Raw genomic sequence first — 18,526 nt, 5'->3', positions numbered from 1 at the left:
CTGAAGTAAGATGCCTCCATTGCCATCGTGAGCATCAGCAGCGGCGGGCTGGCGGCACCGTTGGGCAACGCCATTTTGCTTTTTCTTCTGTCAAGTTGTCTGCTTCGGTTATCCGCTGTTTTATTTTTCTATTTCCTTCAGAAATGAGTGGTAGCCGACGGCAGTTTACGATAGGCTTTAAGAAAAGAGTTGTCGAGTATGCCGAAGCGCACGGCAAACTGGCGGCACAACGGGAATTCGGTGCATCAGAGAAAAGCGTCCGATACTGGAGGAGCCAAAAGCAGCGAATCACATCCTACAGCGACCAAAGAAAAACTTCGTTTCGTGGACGGACTGCAGTGCACCCCGAACTGGAAATGCTACTCGCCGAGTTCGTTCGAAAGCTGCGTGCAAGGTCGCTACCCGTGACAGTGGAGTGCATCTGCGTGAAAGCTCTCGAGATAGTGCGCCACTCTGGGCTCACTAGGGCGCAATTCAAGGGCTCGCCATCGTGGCTACGCCGATTTATGAAGCGGAAGGGCTTTGCGCTGCAGTGGCGTGCTTCCGTGTGCCAAAAACTGGCCGAAGATTTAGGTCACAAGCTGGTCGAGTACCAGCGCTTCATCAACAGCGTTGCTACATGATGGGACACATGGGCAACGCTGACGGAACTCCGATCTGGTTTGATATGCCCTCGAACACGACTGTGACCGCTAAAGGATCAAAGCAAGTGAAGCTCTTGACAACGGGCAATGAGCATTCGCGATTTACAGTGACGTTCACGTGCACAGCCGATGGAAAGAAGCGGCCCCCATATATTGTCACGTGGTCGTGACGTCGACGAAGACAGCAGTCGGCGTTTGCAAGATGAAACTGTTTATTTGGCCGAACTTGTGGCCGGAAAATGAGAACTAGTACTACAGCAATACACGCTGTACAAAGATAGCGGCGAACAGGGCGTCGTCCGTCGATCAACTGACAAGCGGTCAAGCGCGTCGGCTTTTATACAGGCGCTATCGAACTTTCCAGCAATATCGCTGGTGGCGGCATTATCTCTAGACAAAGCTGGAACATTCGCGTGCAGGTCGCAATCTTAACAAAACGATCTACTACAATCGTGAAGCTTCTCGAACATTGCTTCGCGGACAGCGTCGAGCGTTGATAACCGTCCCTGCCGGTCAAACCCAAATACATCAAAACAAGACAAGAAGTGGGCGTGGCAATATCATTTTCAAGAGAAAAGAGCTACTGAAAGAAGACCTTCCTCGGGATGTGATCGTGAGAGCGAACGAAAAAAGGTTCATGAATAAGTCCCTCATGCTCGAATGGATCCGGCTCGTGTGGAATCGGCGACCCGGTGCGCTTTTTCAGCAACTGAGCATGTTGGTCCTCGACTCATTTCGAGGCCACCTCATGGCCGATGTAAAGGGAGCCCTGTCCGATGGCAAGACGGATCTTGTCGTGATCCCTGGGGGACTAGCATCAATCTTCCAGCCACTGGACGTAGTGCTCAACAAACCCTTTAAAGATCGCATGCGCGAGCTCTACAATGAGTGGATGCTGGGCGACAATCCCAAGACCCCCGCTGGCCGCCTATGACGTCCACCTCACGACCGTTTGTGGCTGGGTGTCGTCAGCATGGAAATCTCTCCCGGAAGAGATGGTGCGCAAGTCTTTTCGCAAATGCTGCATCAGCAACGCATTGGATGGAACGGAGGACGATGCACTCTGGGACGTTACTAGTGACAAGCAGGCGTCGTCCGACTCAAGTTCGGATGAGTCTGAGTGACAGCACTTCGTGGCCTTCTGGCGTTTAACTACATATCAGTGTCCAAATAAAAAGAAGTGTCACCACAGTGCGGCTGGTTGTGAAGTTTCTTTATTGGATATTCAAAGTTTGGGGGTCGACCTATATTCCGGTTTTTACGGTATTTGGCGCCAGGATTCCAACCACATGTCGATGCTGATCACCTAAACGACTAAAATCGAGACGCAGATTCTGAAATATAGTTTTTATTTCACGGCTATGTTTCAACACATGGTGACCACATGGGGTGCCTCACAAAAACAATGCTTTAGACCAGTCATGCCTGTGTAGCTCACAAACATACTTATTAAGAAAATAAAAGAAATGTGGGATGAATACAGTCATGTGCGGGCCGCATGTTTGAGACCCCTGCTATAGAAGAATATTTAAACAATGGCAACACACTGAAAGCGTCATCTGTCCTGCTGTGGCAAAAACTGCATTTCCTCCATCACACTATGACACCGCCCCCATGCACTCCAGCAGCCTAGCAGATTCTCTTCCTCAAATACTTCTTTCTCCATGCCAACAGGAAGTCCGATGCATTTTCCCACATTGATTAAATTTTGCTAGGATAGCTAAGCCCTCTTGACATGTTAAAATGGCTTTGGAGGACATTATGCGCCTGTCCTTGTCTTCCGAAGTCCCTGTTTAAGTTACACGCTTGTATTTCAAGCCTCATGACATGTTTGCTGTCAACGCTTGGCAACACAATGCTTTTATTTTGAGAACGTGAAAAAAATGTTTTATGCATTTCTAAAGTTTGTACTAAAGCGCATCATTCATAACTCTTGCATCGCTGCTTTTCCAAAAATTTGGTCAATGCGGTGCTTTATTGTTATGTATACCGATGAGTAATAGCCGTAATGAAGTGCTGAAAATTTGCTTTGAAACAGACACTGAATTAATCGTGCAGAAAGCCAGACATAATAATTAGTGTAGTATCTTGAAAGTTTTATTTTTGAACAGACCTTGAGCTCTGGGTGACCTTGGCCTGAATGAAAGTAATCAAGGATGTACTGTTTATGTACTTATGTATTTAAAGATACTCTGAACATCAGAAAAGATCATACAGGCTGCTTTATTTTTTAGCCGATACTGATTTTTTATTACAATGCTATTACAGTAAAGGACCTGTTGTCTTTGCACCCAAACGTTACGTTGTAGCGGAAATACCTTGTCATTGCTAAAGCTACCTTAAAGAGACCAATTAACAAGACCTTGTTAATTAACATTTTAACTATCAACATCGAAGCAGTTGGTTACATGGGAAAGTTGTAGGGGGTCACAATGTTATAGCACACCCATATTTTAGAAAGCAAGAAGATAGAACGTAATTTGAGATATTCATGATCGAATTTCAGTGGAGATATCGAAACCAGGTGCTCAGAAAAGGTGGCTGCTCTGGTACGTCAGGCTGGAATCTTCTTGTGACCAGAAAGTAATGAAATTTGAATAAGTTGGGTTTAGGTATAATCTCTTGGTTCTCTAACTGGCACCTTGAGTGAAAAACGTCTTTCCAGTACGAGCAGTCATTGTAGAGCTGTGGAAGTTATCTTGGGGTGTTCAAAGCAGGCTTCTCAGTCAGGGAATGTGCTCAGAATCGTCATGGGAAGCCTGGAAAAGTCAGGGAATTTGGAAAAATTAAATAGGTAGACACCCTGATGATGGGACCATCTTCAAGCACTAGCTATATGTTCATGTTTGATGCGATTGAATGCTTTGGAGAGACAAAAAAAGTTTTATCTATTTGGCTTGCGATTATTATGAGCCTGTACTACAGATGTATTAATGCTAACTAGCTGTTTGCTTAAGAGAAGATATCGATAGAGCTCCAACACATTAACATTGGGCATGCAAGCACTGCACACTGCATTTTCTTTTTTCTTCTTATTCTTCTTGGGAAGGACTACTATGTGTGCACAATTTTCGTAGCTGTAATATTTTGTAAGTTGTTCTGTAACAGTTGTTATGGATTAGGGTCCTTGAAGTAATTAAAACATATAATAACGATAGCTTATAGCTTTTTTCTAGCAAAAGCTGCCATCAAGGGGCTTACATTGGTTGTGTTGTTTTGCACTGTTGCAGCAACCGGTCAGAAGCTCTGATCTGCCCAGCATTGATGAGGAGATTTCCACAATATTCCCTAATGGTTCTGTGAGCCCCATAACGAACACACCAACCAAGGTGAATCGCCGGTCTAATCTTAACTTACAAGTTTGGAGATTTGTATGGGTGGAGATGGATTTCAAAATTGCATGTGTTTCTACTGTCTTTGTCAGTGCATCTTGAGATGGGAGTAATCGATTGAGCCGGCATGATTTTTCTAGATTGTACACAAAGAAAAAAAAAGGCATCTTGCTAGGTTATATAGATCATTCTAGCTGTAAATCAGCGTAACACTTTTCAGGGTGGTGTGTTTTAAAGACTGTAGAATAGTGCCTGATAGTTCTTAACTCCAGAGTTAAACGCTGCAGTTATTTGTTTTTGCAATGGTGACATGCTTACCTTATAGGGGCCCTGCAACACTTCCGAACATGGTCAGAGAACGCTGCCGATTGGTAGGCGAGGCTCCTGTGAACATGCGAGCCAAATATATTATTGCACTCCATGCAGCAGGGAGTTTGCAATTATGTTTCAAAGTCAGCTAGAATTCGCTCGCTCTGTCTCGACAAATTATGCCATTGACTCATCCAAAAACATCAAAAGCTCACAGATACGACCATTGGCTGATTTGTGGATTCCTGCGTTGCACAGTTACCGCAGCCACCCCATGGGGTCGCTATGTGCTTGCTGTGCTCTGTAGCGCTAGAATTGTACACTGTAGAATTGCACCAGCGTGCTTGTGATCATGGCGAAAGTTAGCCGATGTGTTTAAAGAAAAGGAAAGAAAGTTATCCGGGTCATTAACACACACTGTCATTGCTGCTTGCCCCTTTGTCATTGTGTAACTCCGCTGGTGCTCGACAGATTCGAAAAATGTTTGCAACAATCTGTTGGTGAGACAATAAACTCTAATAGTGAAGTCAATGCATGATTCATTGTAAACGTGTTAGAGGGCTCCTTTAAGTTTGGGCAACTTTAGATGGGTCACATGTCAGATTTCATTTGCCTGATGCTTACTGTGCCTGCTTTGTTTCCCTATCAGATTGGCAGATAATGCCCCCACCCCCATTTTTCACACTTTTTGCCACTCCTGTGATTTCATGTGCGTTGCATTTCATAAAGCTTGATCAAGCAAAAGCATTGGAGGTGCTACTTCTTGGCAAGCTGTTGGCTTTTGTCACCCTCACTTGCTAGGTTATAGTGAAGGTGAAAAAAGATCAAACAAAAGATTAAAGTGTATGCAGGGTGATGTAAAGTGCAGTTTAAAGGCTGTGTAAAACATAGCAGTGCCATTTTAGACACCTTTAAATACATCGCTTCTACTTTAGATATTCTTGCATGAGCTTACAGACAGTCATATAATTGCATGCTGAAAAATTGGAGGGTTGTGTCAGTAAAGAAGCTTCTTCGTTAAAAAGAATAAAAAAATGTTTAATTTGGTTCAGGTAGGTTGATAATTCGCTGTGAACACATCAGTACTGAATGAATTCGTGGTCACGGCTGCTGCATTTTGACGGAGGCAAAATGCAAGAGCACCAATGTACTTAAATTCAGGTAGTACACGTTAAAGAACCCCTGGTGGTCAGAATCAGTTCAGAGTTCCCCACTACAGCATGACTCATGATCATTGTGTTTGTGGTGCATAAAACACCAGAAATGATCAATTTGCAGGATGTACAAGCTAATCTCAATGTAATGGACATAAACATCACAAAGTAAATCTGATATGTTTCTCGGTAAAGGCACCATGTAATGAACACATACCTATTCATAACCAATACTGGATATATCAAATGTGCAAATAAGGAATGAGGGGGGAGTTGGGGGATGATTGACAAGATTCTTCCTTGCTCTATAGTTCCTTCAAAGTTGTTTCGTATGGTGGATACAGAGAACCAAAACTGCATATACCAAGATCATTATCATACTACCTTCTAAAGCACAAGTGAGGTGGGCAGCATTGCTGCATCTTGAATAAAGTTAGTTTAGATGTTCATGTTGATAAATCTCTTTCACCAGCAAAAACCTAGCTATGACTGATGCAAGGGCATTGCCACAGAGCAAGCTGGCGGCGCCTTCGACTATAGCGCCTCCGCAGCGGGATCGTGAACGGAGCAGCTGGTTTGCACACCTCGCATTTCTGCCACCCTTCGCTGCCATAGCGCCCGCTAAAGGCAGTTTTGGGGAGTCCTCTAGAGGTGGGCGGTTTGAATTGCGCTAACGGTATGCAGACAACTAAAATGTGATTTTCTTTCAAACTGAGCTTCGGAATTTCAAGTTTTCAAACCACTTCTCGTTTTCGACACACATCTGTGGACTCTAATGCTGAAGCATTGTCTACGATATTCGCATATAGAAAATGGAATCAAGGATGCTTGCGTTGCTCACACTACTGTTGGCTATCTTTTACCCCTGACACACGGGCACATTGAAGCCCTTGAGGTAGGGGGTCATCTTCTGGAAAGGCATTCATGTGCAGTGACACACAGGGGCGTAGCCAGAAATTTTTTTCGGGGGGGGTTCAACCATACATTATGTATGTTCGTGCGTGCGTTTGTATGTGTGTGTTTATATATACGCAAGCAAAACTGAAAAATTTCGGGGGGGGGGGTTTGAACCCCCCCCCCCTTGGCTACGCCCCTGGTGACACACGATGGAGTATCTCCCCCTCGGCAATGTTCCTTTGTGGGAAAGCAGTTCCTGCATCTACTTTTTTAATGTAAAGAGCGTTCTGGGTGTTCCCTCGCATGCAGCACTGGTCCTGTTTGGTCTTTCTTGTTGTGCTTTTATAGTGTTGTTATATTTTATCCAAATCACCTCACAGGCTCCTACACCGGAGTATTGTGTGAGGGGGGGTTACCTAAGTAGGGGTAACAATAACTGGAGCATGTGAACAACTTTATACAATGCTTATTGACGTAGTACAGAACACTAAAAAAAAAAAACGAAAGAGGGAAAAAAGAAACAAGAAACGTCCTTATACAATTGGTACATAACACATCAATTAGAAAATATTGCCGTTACCTCGGCCCTAAATTTGGTTGCATTTCGAATGTTGACGATGTGCTCCGGAAGATTAATTCACTGAATAATTGCTTGTGGCAAGGCAGACGAATTAAATGCGTTGGTAGCTTAATGAGTTATGCAAACGACGTGAGGTGCGGAAAGGTTTTACGAGAGGCAGTGATGACTGATGGGCACTATAGACGATCTTATGATATAAGCAAAGCAATGCAATTAGTCTGCGTGATTGCAAGGTAGCAAGAGAGAGTGATGATTTAATGCTTGTTACTCTGGAGTGACGGTTGTAGTTCCTGGAAATGAAACGTGCGGTGCGATTTTGAATAACTTCAAGGGAATTAAGTAAGCCTGACGGGGTGACCAAATGGGTGATGCGTACTCTAACTGTGGGCGAACGAATGTTTGATATGCGAGTTTACGTGTAGTTGCGGGAGTTCCATGGAGATTCTGTTTAAGATAACCTAATATGCGTGATGCTTTAGCTGTTACCTTCTGTATATGAGTGGACCAGCAAAGATTATTGAAGAAATGAACACCGAGGTATTTGTAGGAACAGGCAGGGGACACTAAGGTGTTATTCAGTGAATAATTGAAGGAGGAGTTGGTCTTTTTACGGCTGAATGTGACTAACTTGCACTTATCTGTGTTAAGTGACATTTGCCATAGTTTGCACCAAGTGGTTACTTCGTCTAGGTCCCTTTAAAGTTCTAGGTGATCTGCGGGTGAGCGGATTTTGCGGTAGATGATGCAGTCATCTGCGAACAGTCTAATGTTTGATGAAATGTTAGATGGCAGGTCATTAATGTAAATGAGATACAACAAGGGGCCCAGGACGCTACCTTGTGGTACGCCAGATAATACATCGCTTAATGGAGATGAGTGATCGTTAGCAACTGTGAATTGTTTGCGACATGACAAAAAAATTTCCTAACCATGATGTTGTTAATGAGTCCAGATTAAGGGAAGTGATTTTAGCTGTTTCTTTTTTCTCTATGATCGTGTACCAACAAGCTCAATTTCATAACGCTTTTAAAGCATGCACAACTCAACAATTCAGGCTTTTAATGAAGGCTCCCTGGGTGCTGCCATAATCACCTCCGGTGCTGTTGTAAATATATGTCATCCCCCCCCAAAATGCACTGTCCAGGCAACAACGTCACCCTTTGTATGCCTGCGTCACCTTGCTAGCACCGCCATGTTGAATTCCTTCAGGCAGTGTCATTTGCTTTGTCGATAATGTGGCGCACTGGAGCCTTTACAATGGGCACAACGAAAGCCCCAACAAACAGCATGATTTCTCTTCTGCTGCTTTCACGAGCAGCACCATCGCCCCCCCCCCCCCTTTTTTTTTTTTTTTGCCCCCTCATTCTTCTGAGGAACTGCAGCTAATGGTAGAGGCCACAAACCACCTAAAAAACTTGCGTGGTGCCACGTGTCATCGGTGCAAATTCTTTCTGCAAAGGATCTTTCTGGGCAACAAAAGGGGTTTGCTGTCAAGTACTTTATTTTTGATCATTAGGGGTACTTGAGGCCACAAGGCCACCTGTTCAGACTCCTTTTTTAAAGGAGCAGCACTGACACAAAAATTTTGCATCTTGTTTTTATTTTTATTTTTTCTGTTGCAATAAGTAGCTAACGACCCACTTCCCACGGCTCGTTTGCTCGAGCACGCCGTGGTTAATTATTTGGACACGCCTTTATAGCGACCAGTCGCAGTTTTGGTTTCAGAGAGCGCCGAGTGAGGTGGGACCCAGAGTGGCTTTCCTGTAAACATAGCTGGCTACGTGAGCACACAAAAATGCATGCACATGAGCACCGCATTGACAACTCTTTTCAACGAAGGCTTCCTGGGTGCTGCTATAATGCCCTCCGAGATGTTGTAAATATGCACGACACCCCAAAAGTGCACTACCGAGGCAAGGACATCAGCCTTTGTACTCCCGTGTAAGCCTGCCCCCTCTTTCCATTGAAAAGGTCTGCTAGGAGAGAATGTTCGCATGGATCGTGGCAGCCAACACAAACTCGTGACGCAGGGTGGTGGTTGGTTGTTTACACAAAAAGCAAAGGCGCATTTTGCGTGCAATATTAATGAGAACTAACAGACAATAATGCCAACTAATAGACAGTGACGCCAACAGGCAGAAAAAGAGTGTTCCACACTCGCCGCCATGGCTGCGATAGGTGCTGGTTAACACTCCTAGGTTTAAATGCACATATATACCCCATAAAGTGGACAAGGAGATGACCGCTGCCGTAGCTCAGTGGTAGAGCATCGGACGCGTTTTCGAAGGTCGCAGGTTCGGTCCCTGCCGGCGGCAGGTTATCTTTTCGTCCACATTGCTTTCTTCACATTTATATCCTAATTACTACAAATAACATGCCCTATACTTTCGTTGGCATTATTGACTGTTAGTTCTCATTATTATTGTGTCTAACAAAGAAAAATGAGCCCTTAAAAGTCATGTTCTTTTCTTCATTTCGCTTGCAGTGTCGCGACACGTACTTTAGGATCTTAAATATGTTCTAGGCTATATTATGCGTTGATATTTCGTATATGATGCATCTGTGTCCACACAAAGCTATCCCCCCGCAAGTTATCTCTCCTTCAGGATTTTATGTCAGCACTCCTTTAAGTAACCAGGTGGTGAGAGGCACAGCCCACTGGTAGAGAGCGTACATACGTTTACCTTACTGTAATACAAGTCCCTTTTGTAGGCTGTCTACTCGCTGGTGTTGTGCATGCACAGTTGCCTTTTTTGGTTCCTCAGGCGCTCATTTCAAAGGGTATCAGTCAGAGCGATGGGCGGAGAAGCAGAGCAGTGGGCAGCATTTCCACCGCCACTCACTGTGGGGAGAACCCTGCAATGGCGTGGGTGCCTACCATGCTCCCAGATTGAGAAACCGAAGTGCCAAGTGACAGCTGTTCAGTTATTGTTAACACTGAAGTTTTGTGAAGGCTGGTGGCTACTGTAAGCCATGCAGGGTTTTGAAGGGCTTCGCTTTCTGTTTTCTCGCATGGTTCTCTCTAAGAGAAATCATTTGCACCTGCTTCAGTATGCTTCTAAATTCTTAGTGCCTCTTGGCCTTCCTGCCAAGCAAAGAATTGAATACTGTCATGCAACAGGCATGTCTGGGTGTCTGGAAGATCAGTTTCATGCATATGAGCGCTTCCTTAGCTGTTAAGCCACCTACTCCAAATTGTGGATTGCTCTTTCAAAAGCTGTTTCACTTGCTGACATCGCTGCTAGTGTTCCTTTCTCAGGGGAGCTAATGTTCAGACAGAACTATTTCTTATTTATTGCTGATCTTCGTTCTTGTTATGAAATGAAAGCTTGCATTTAAATGTCTGGGGAAAACGCTGTCCACGTTACTTCCAATGTTTACATTAGTAAATGGTATGATGTGTGCAGAAAGGAATGAATAGTAACTCGCAGTCATTTCATTTGTCAGATTTACCTGAATAGTTCATCCCAGCAATGTTGCACACACTATTTTGAAAGTCTCCTGTAAATTCGATCTCCAAGAATTATGCAACGAACCTTAAATGAAATATATTTCTCTCCAACCTGCCTTTCGGACAAACCCAAGCCAAGAACCAAAGTTTCGTAGTTTCTAGACATTGTAGCAATGCATTCAGTTGGAATTACACCTTTTAGCTTTGCGTGATATACCGTATTTTCTCGCATATAGCCTGCACCCTTAACTTTCACTGTACAAAAAGAAAAAAAAGGTATATAACGCGCACCACCACTTTTTCAGCAGGTCTTTTTGGTGCGGGTTATAAGCAAGAAAATGCGGCATCCGTCAACCCATGGCATAAGCACTATGCCTATTGCATGGAAGTGTAAAATTTTGTGCTTTCAGCATTCTAGCACTCTCTGAATTCCTGCTGAACTAGAAAATTGTTCATTGGCATTATCATATCGAGGATCGACTGTATTGGTAATAGATGTCTGAAAGCAAACTAGGTTGGGCGCAGAGTACCACTTGTTTCTTTGCTGTTGGCAGTTAAAGGGAAGCTGAAGCACTATTTAAAAAAATGACTTTGGAGTGTGTAATCATAGTTTGATCCCTGCTGAATTGAGTGCAAATAGCATTTCTTGGCAAAAAAACAGCTTCTTGAGATGCTGAGCGAACACGGTGACGTCATCTTCAGTGGGCCGCGTCATCGACATCAGCACTGTTAAATCATGGGCTTCGTGATCAGTTCCACCAATGTGTGCAGCCGGAGCCAGTCGCAGAGGCCACAGTTGAAGATACGACCGTGCTGCGCGGCTTCGCCAAAACTGCCGACGATGACGTAGTTCCGGTTGGCTTGTTTCCACGCCCACACTTTCACCGCATTCACGTGGGCGGAGCAAGACGATCATGTATTTTAAAGCTCCTGCTGCCACTGCCACAACAGCGGAAAAAATTACGTCATCATCCACAATAATGTTGGCTTTTGTTAACCCATATATGCCCAGTGTCCTACATATAGGACGGTTCTTTGATGCACTTTAACATCGCTATTGCTTTAGCTGATGACTAGCACCACATACAGCACATCAAGCAGGCCTAATTTTCAACTTGTGCAAGCCTAGACATTGCTTGCTTTTCATGCTGCCACGTGCCGACCACTTTCTCAGGGCAAACGCGTGCTTTGCGTGAAAGACTTCATGGAGAGGAAGAAGTGCAATGTCGGTGTGCACGTGAAATGTTTCAAGGCTTACCACACCCGCACAGAGCACCCCTAATGCTCAGTGTCCTATATATATATAGGATGGCTTGAAAAACAGTGTTGCGTTTACCTGGCAGTAAATAAAGAACTTGTGCTTTCTTTTGAGGGTAGAAGTACACTTTTTGTGAAAAAAAAAAAATTTTGTTTTGTCAGTTTTTCTGAGTTTGGGCATATATGGGTTGACAACAAAGTTTTACCAAATTCTAAAACTGCTTCAGCTTCCCTTTAAGCAACAGCTGTAGTTTCACTCAGTTCGTAGGAGATTACCAGTTGCCTGTGCTGATGTGTGCTGCATATTGTGGAGGAAAGTTGAGATGCTGACCACTGCTTTCCCTTCTCTCTTCTCATGAAGGGCTCGCCATCTGCAAGAGTGGCTGCCTCCGAAGATGAGGTTGAGGAGGCACCTGCAACCCCTGCTGTGACACCGTCAAAAGCGCCCAAAACACCAAAGGAACCTAAGGAACCTGTTACGACTGACAAAGAGCCAAAACGGAGAAAACGAGAGGTAAAGAACATCATACTTGGTATCTTCTTTTTCACCCTATTTGGAGGCCGTGAAGGCTGAAATGGTGTCATTGTGGCAGTCATTGTGAATCCAGCTGCACCGCCAATGTTTAGTGCTCTGGCTGAAGTCACCAGGAATCCTCATTTGGGCAGACTATTGTGTAAATACGGGATTTGTGACATCCGAAGGTTGAAGGTTCAGACCCTGCCAGCGGCAAGCTGTCTTTTTGTCCTCTTTAATTTCTTCACATTTATATCATAATTAGTACGATACAGTTAAAAAGACTACAAATAACGTCCCCTATATCTTCATTGGCTTCATTGTCTATTGGTTTTTATTATGGTTTTGTCTGACAAAGAAAAACAATCCTTTAAAATCGGCCTTTTTCACGATGCCACGGCTCATGCGCCCTTCCCCAACAGAAGCAAAAAATCCGTAAACAGGGGTGAGTGTGCTCGAGCCAACGGTTCGACTAGTGGACTTGTCTTCATCAAGGCTGGGACTGATTTCCTTAGCGCTTGTGTGTATATGCTTTGTACCCTCTCCTCCTATTCAAACAAAGGAGGAGAAGAGGGCAACTGCAAAAGCGGGGGTGGGGGAGAGGCCGCCATGATGAATTGGGTGAGTCAAAAGGAAAGAGGTATTCCGTGAAAAAAAGAAGGAAAAAGGTGGGGGGGGGGGGGACGTTTTGCTGAATTATGATTGTTAGAGGAAGCAACACTGAACAATGGCAGGTTAGAAATTCCTAGAAGGGCTTAACTCCCATTGATTTTCATTGATTATGTACCATATAGGATGGATTCAAGAGCCCCCTTAGAAACATTCATACCTGCCACTTGGAGTGTATCGAACTTGTGAATAAGCAGGGGTGAGACAGCTGCGCATATTGCGCATTTTTGATACGATTCCGTTTTCCTGCGCCAAGCTGCTCCAAAAGCATAAAAATTGCAAAAATTGCGCCGAACTGCGCCGAAACGGCCCCACAATCAAGAATTTTCAAGCCCGCGTCACTTTCAGCGTGGGAAAACGTAACTTTAGAAGCAGCGCCAGGGATACGTTCGCAGAACACGTTAACGCGCGCAAGCGTGTCCTTCTACGCGCCTTTGTAATAGAGGCTTCCATAGTGCTGTGATAATCGCCTCTGAGCGGTTGTAAATATGTGTAGTGTCCGAGCGGTAACGACGTAGTGTCCGAGGGGTAAGGTTTCTCGGCGCTCGCGACGCATTTTTAAAGGCGGTCCCTCACGAGGTGGCAGCGAACGGTGGCGCAGCGCGCTTTTGTTATCACCTATTAAAAGCGTTCGGTACACTTGACGCTACGCCACCCGCGCAGCCGAGCAGATAGCTGAAGGCGCTTTATTTTAGGCAGTTTTCGAATAGCGTACGCTAAGTTAGCGTTAGCGTTTGCGGCCCGCTATTTCCGTCACTTAACGGGAGCCCGCAAGCGGTTAGCGTACGACGCATGCGCAGTTGTGCGAAAAGCCAACGCAAAGCTTTGCGTACGCTATTCGAAAGCTTCCTGAGGGTTCGCCCTTCAGGGAGGGCAAATATTAATCGCAGTGCCCCTCCTTCCGATTAAGTCAAAGTATGGACAGTATCGACTTTGCCCCCCTCCCCCCTTCGTCCGCACGCCTATGGGGGTGGTCATACTGGCGCGTTCGTCGGTGGCCATACCGCTTTTGTTCTTTCCTGATGTTACGCGCGAAGGCGTCGCCGCAATCGCGTGCTAGTCGGAATCATTCATTGACCGTTCAAAGACGTACTGCTATGTGACTATACAATTCTTGTGCAATCAGTTTTTATTGCGATAGCAATTATATGGACAGTCTCGAGGGGTTCTTGCCGTCGCCGTCATGTCCTTCCGGTATGAAGTCCACATTGATAAGATCCCCCCGCGAATTGTATGTTCTACAGCGGGTAAAAGCACGCGAGCAGAGGCGACGTACGCGGCCGAAGCAAACGAGCCGGCCCATTGCCGTCGCTCGGAGGCTGCATGCGATAACATCACCCCGCTCGGAAGGCCTGCCGTCGAAGCAGACAGGAAACGCCCCGCCCGTTTTTAACAAGCCTTAAAAGACGCGAGGGGGGGAGGGGGGGGAGTGTCGCGCGAGGAGCAACTTTGAACTTTGCGCGTGCGCGCTATCTCGATAGCCATCACAGCGGGGCGGGTGGCTCGTATACGCTTCTACGTGCTGCGCTCTCAAAGCGAAGTGACTATGCGGAGAACATGGCTCCCTGGAACGGCCGTATTTTCTTACACCATCGTTTTATAGTTACGCGAGATCGGATACAATACAGTTAGCTGCCAGCCTTACTTCGTGTAACACTACAATTTGTTGCTATCGCATTCAATGCTTCGCCCTTGCGGTGAAACTGTGACTTTTTTTTTATTATTTGAGAAGTGTGATGTTTTTTCTTTTCTTATTTTCAAATGTAAAGTGAACCTACTTGGAAAAACTTTTTTTTTATCTATTTCATATGTTGTTACCAGGGTTATATAAATTGCGTGGTTTGTAAAAAGGTAGTGTAGTTCATACCTGGCAATAATCTGTTAAAAAAAGCTTTCTCCAAAGGCTCTTTGAATGTTATGTGTATTCTAAGCCGATTAAAATATGTGCTTGTTCCTCCAAGTTACTACAAATTTGTTTTTTCGAGCTCCAAAAACGACATAATAAATGCCGCTAACTGCTCCCAAACAAGGTTCTCCTGCTCCTAAATTGAAATTTTGCTGCTCCCAAAACTGCTCCCAAATCGATTTCAGCCGTCTCACCCCTGGAATAAGGTAAGACTGTATATTTTTTTCCTCCTAGGGACCGGAAGTTTGACCGAAGTATGTAAGTCATCACCCGCGACACTGCAAACAAGGGATATTTGTGGGCAGGCAGGTGTATAAGAAGGATCTGTAGCGGCGAGGGTGACTACATTCACCACTTAAGCAACCTAGGAAACATTAGTTAAAAGAAATTACCGGCAAGACGCTCTAAACAAGGTCTGCAACGATGCATATAAACTAGATAGGAAATCAACGCTAGCTAAAAGAGCCCCCGGTAGCTCAGCCCAACCAGCCGCCAGCATTTATAACCAAATACTCAAATGCGCTCCCAAAGGTAAATATCCTCCGTAAGTATTATCCAATACTGGCAAGCAACAAGCGCCTTAAAAAAGCGTTTCCCGAAGTACCAAAGGCCGTGTATAGCAGCAATAGGAACTTTAGAGGGACACTAAAAAGAAAAATGATTTTTCTCATATTAGTAAATTACTCTTTCACAATTCCAAAATCACCGCACTTGCCACAATCAGACACTTGGTAAGCGAGCAAACGCGCCGAAAGAAAATGCAGGTGGCGGCACCAACTTGAAATTCCCGCATCAAACGCCATGACGTCATAGATTTTGATATGCATCTGCTTGGCCCTACGTACTTCCTAATCAGTAAAAATGAAGGGTATTGTCCTCTGAGAGGGCCGTAGACTTAATATGCCATGTTTCAGGAAATTTTGTTGGGCCAATGTCGCCAAAATAGGAAAAATGTACTTTGAAATCAGTGACGTCACGTGCGGAGATTTCGGCGCGAAATTTAAAAATGAATCTTTCACCTTGATTATCTCCTCTCTTAATGAACGTATGATAGTGAAATTATTTGCATTAGAGTTCTCGGAGCACAATTAATCTAACCAATTCTTTGTTTCACTTTAGTGTTCTTTAAGGACATGTTAGTGCATGCAAAAGGAAAGCCTCGTTCTAATGCCCACATAACACCTTGTTCTCGTCCAAGATGTAAGACTTGCAAACGCCTTCAAGATGACATTATAGTTAAAAGCACCTGAAGGGATTATGTCCATCATGTAAAATCTAGTTTTACCTCCACTAGTTCAAACGTTATCTACATGATTGAATGTTCATATTGTCACAAACAGTGCATTGGCGAAACGGGACAGCCTGGTAATGTTAGACTAAACGGGCATCGCGTGGACCAACGTTACTAGAACAAACTCAGTTTCAAAGCTCCGTATCTCCGGCAGCAGAGGAGGGTGGTCCGAACGGCGGTCGCGAGAACTAGCGGCGCTGCAGTTCCGTCTTGCGCCACTATTGCCGCGTCGTCTGCTGCCACGGCATAACGCTGCGGTCCGCCGCGCACTTGCTCGCGGCAACTGCGCGGCAACTTTCTTATTTTACTAGTTAGGTGGATACTTAGGTGGATATGCATAAGGTCGTCTGTATGCATTGGCCCGCGTGCGTTGTTCATTGATTGGCTAAGAATCGGTGTTCGGTCTATATTGCCACGCCCACTTCTTGTTTTATTTTGCTGTATTCGGGTTTGACCAGCAAGGACGCTTATCAACGCTCGAGGCTATCCGCGAAGCAGTGTTCGAGAAGCTTCGCGATTGTAGTAGATCGTTTTGGTAAAATTGCGCGCTGCACGCGAATGTTCCAGCTTTGTCGAGAGATAACGCCGCCACCAGCGATATCGCTGGAAAGTTCGATAGCGCCTGTATAAAAGCCGACACGCTTGACCGCTTGTCAGTTGATCGACGGTCGACGCTCTGTTCGCCGCTATCAGTGTATTGCTGTAGTTTGACTTTCAGTTTCCCGGCCACAAGTTCGGCCAAATAAAGAGTTTCATCTCGGACCTGCTGACTGCTGCCTTCGTCGACGTCACGACCCTGTGACAATATTTGAGCTGTCTACATTGCGCTTAACTTCCAAGCATAGGAGTTTCTAAGCGAATGAGGCTTTTCAGCGTAATTTGTGTAACTACCACCACAATTTTAGCCGCTGCCGTCTTATCTAGACCAAGAACAACCCAACACGCTCGTAAAAGCCTTTATAGTGTACAAAGAAGCGTACTTACTCGAGATACAAAAACGTTCTAGAAAAACAGTACTCACGTTTCTACAATTTATTGAAAAAAAAAAAACTTCCTCGAAAAACATCACCAATGCTTTGCAGTGTTTACAAGACACGCTTTCGCGACGGTTAAAGGGATACTGACCCAAAATCGGAAAATTTTACGAGAACTCGGTAAATGAAATCTCAGTGTGCGATTACATCGAATAGATGTCGTCTCTGAGCAATTTTTTCAGCGGACAGTTGTATTTTCGGTGTCTCATTTTTCTAATTTGCATCCTGCTACGGTGCCTTAAACAATTCGAACAGATCGGCCGTGATGTGAGCACCGAGCAGTTATTCGCGCCTACTCGGTCGCTAGAAGAGTCGTCAGTATTCAACTTCAGTTTTTCAACTTCACCAAGCAGATGTTCCATGCCCGCAGCACTTCTTACACTGTACGACAGCCGTTTGCGTTTCGTGCTGTAGCCGTTCACTACGCAGTTAAACTGCTCGTCAACTACAATTATTTTTTGCACAAGTAAGTCTCCATTCCCGAAGCAAAGTGTGGGATTGGGCTAGTTGGTATTCCATTATTAAACTGCTCAGCGCAAAACATTTGACACGGTACACATAGAAAAGACGAGGACCAGCGCTGGTCCTCGTCTTTTCTATGTGTACCGTGTCAAATTTCTTGCGCTGAGCAGCCCGTTCCCGAGCAGGCGAGTGTAAAATATTCCGCACATCTTGTTCAATACCTCGTCGTAAAATCTCTCGAAAATCCACTGCTTTGAAGGCATAGCGACAGCTGACAACCGATCGAATGTCAGTGTGATGCAACTCTCAGCCTCGGTGGCGTATACAGGTAATCGCCTGCCTTTCGTTTTGCTGTTCTATTTCTGGCGGCTCCTCCAAATTGGGCACTGGGCTTTCGCGGGACGCTGTGCGTTTTGGGGGGGATTTGCGCCTAAACCGAACATTTTGGCTTTGAAATGTAGGGTGGAAGTGCTGGGAACAAGCGCGGCACGGCACCTGGCGCGAGTTCCCACTTTTCACACGGGATAAAAACTTCTTGTCCCGCAACGACACGACGATAGTGCTTTACAATGTCGTCACTCTCAAAATGAACGTCACAGATCTTGCATTTCGCAGTAAGCTTTCTATCTTTGCGATGCAAAGCTTGAATGGCGTAGGGTCTTTTGGAGGTCTGAAGAAGTGCCGTGAAGCGGAGTCGTCGTTGTGGTAGCCGCTCTTGGAGCCCGGCGCAAAGCAAGTCGGCATACCGCACTGTGAATCTGTTCGCCCTCGTTACGCTTCGTACATCAGGCACGTGTCTTCGTACAAGACGCTAAGCCTGGACAAGAACAGTCGCAAAAATGACGAGCTAACAAAGCGCCGACGACGCTGTAACCCACGTGCGCTCGTACATCGGCGGCGTCGATCACAACAAGCGCCAGCGGCGGGAGCTAGACGTGACTGCAGCGCCACTAGTTCTCACGACCGCCACGCGGACCGCCTCTCCAGCGGAGCTTTTAAACTGAGTTTGTTCTAGTAACGTTGGCG

General features: G+C 45.3%; 1 protein-coding gene and 1 long non-coding RNA gene across 2 annotated transcripts in view; one reads left to right on the top strand and one right to left on the bottom strand.

Annotated features, from left to right (window-relative positions):
• Window positions 1-18,526, top strand: part of LOC119382494 (putative oxidoreductase GLYR1 homolog) — a 154,455-nt gene that overhangs the window by 29,340 nt on the left and 106,589 nt on the right. The window contains 2 exon segments of the mRNA XM_037650205.2: window positions 3,875-3,973; window positions 11,986-12,138. Coding sequence (XP_037506133.1) covers window positions 3,875-3,973; window positions 11,986-12,138 — 252 coding nt within the window.
• The window catches only part of LOC125757115 (uncharacterized), a 28,374-nt gene continuing 12,716 nt past the window's right edge, over window positions 2,869-18,526 (bottom strand). Inside the window, exons 2-3 of the long non-coding RNA XR_007415058.1 lie at window positions 4,295-4,360; window positions 2,869-3,403 (exon numbers count right to left, since the gene is read on the bottom strand). This is a non-coding gene — a long non-coding RNA (uncharacterized LOC125757115). The remainder of the gene's footprint in view (window positions 3,404-4,294; window positions 4,361-18,526) is intronic.

The sequence above is a fragment of the Rhipicephalus sanguineus genome, chromosome 2, assembly GCF_013339695.2.
Source record: "Rhipicephalus sanguineus isolate Rsan-2018 chromosome 2, BIME_Rsan_1.4, whole genome shotgun sequence".
NCBI classification, from domain to species: domain Eukaryota; kingdom Metazoa; phylum Arthropoda; class Arachnida; order Ixodida; family Ixodidae; genus Rhipicephalus; species Rhipicephalus sanguineus.
Note: the sequence above shows the minus strand (reverse complement) of the source record. Positions and strands in the feature narration are given on the sequence as shown.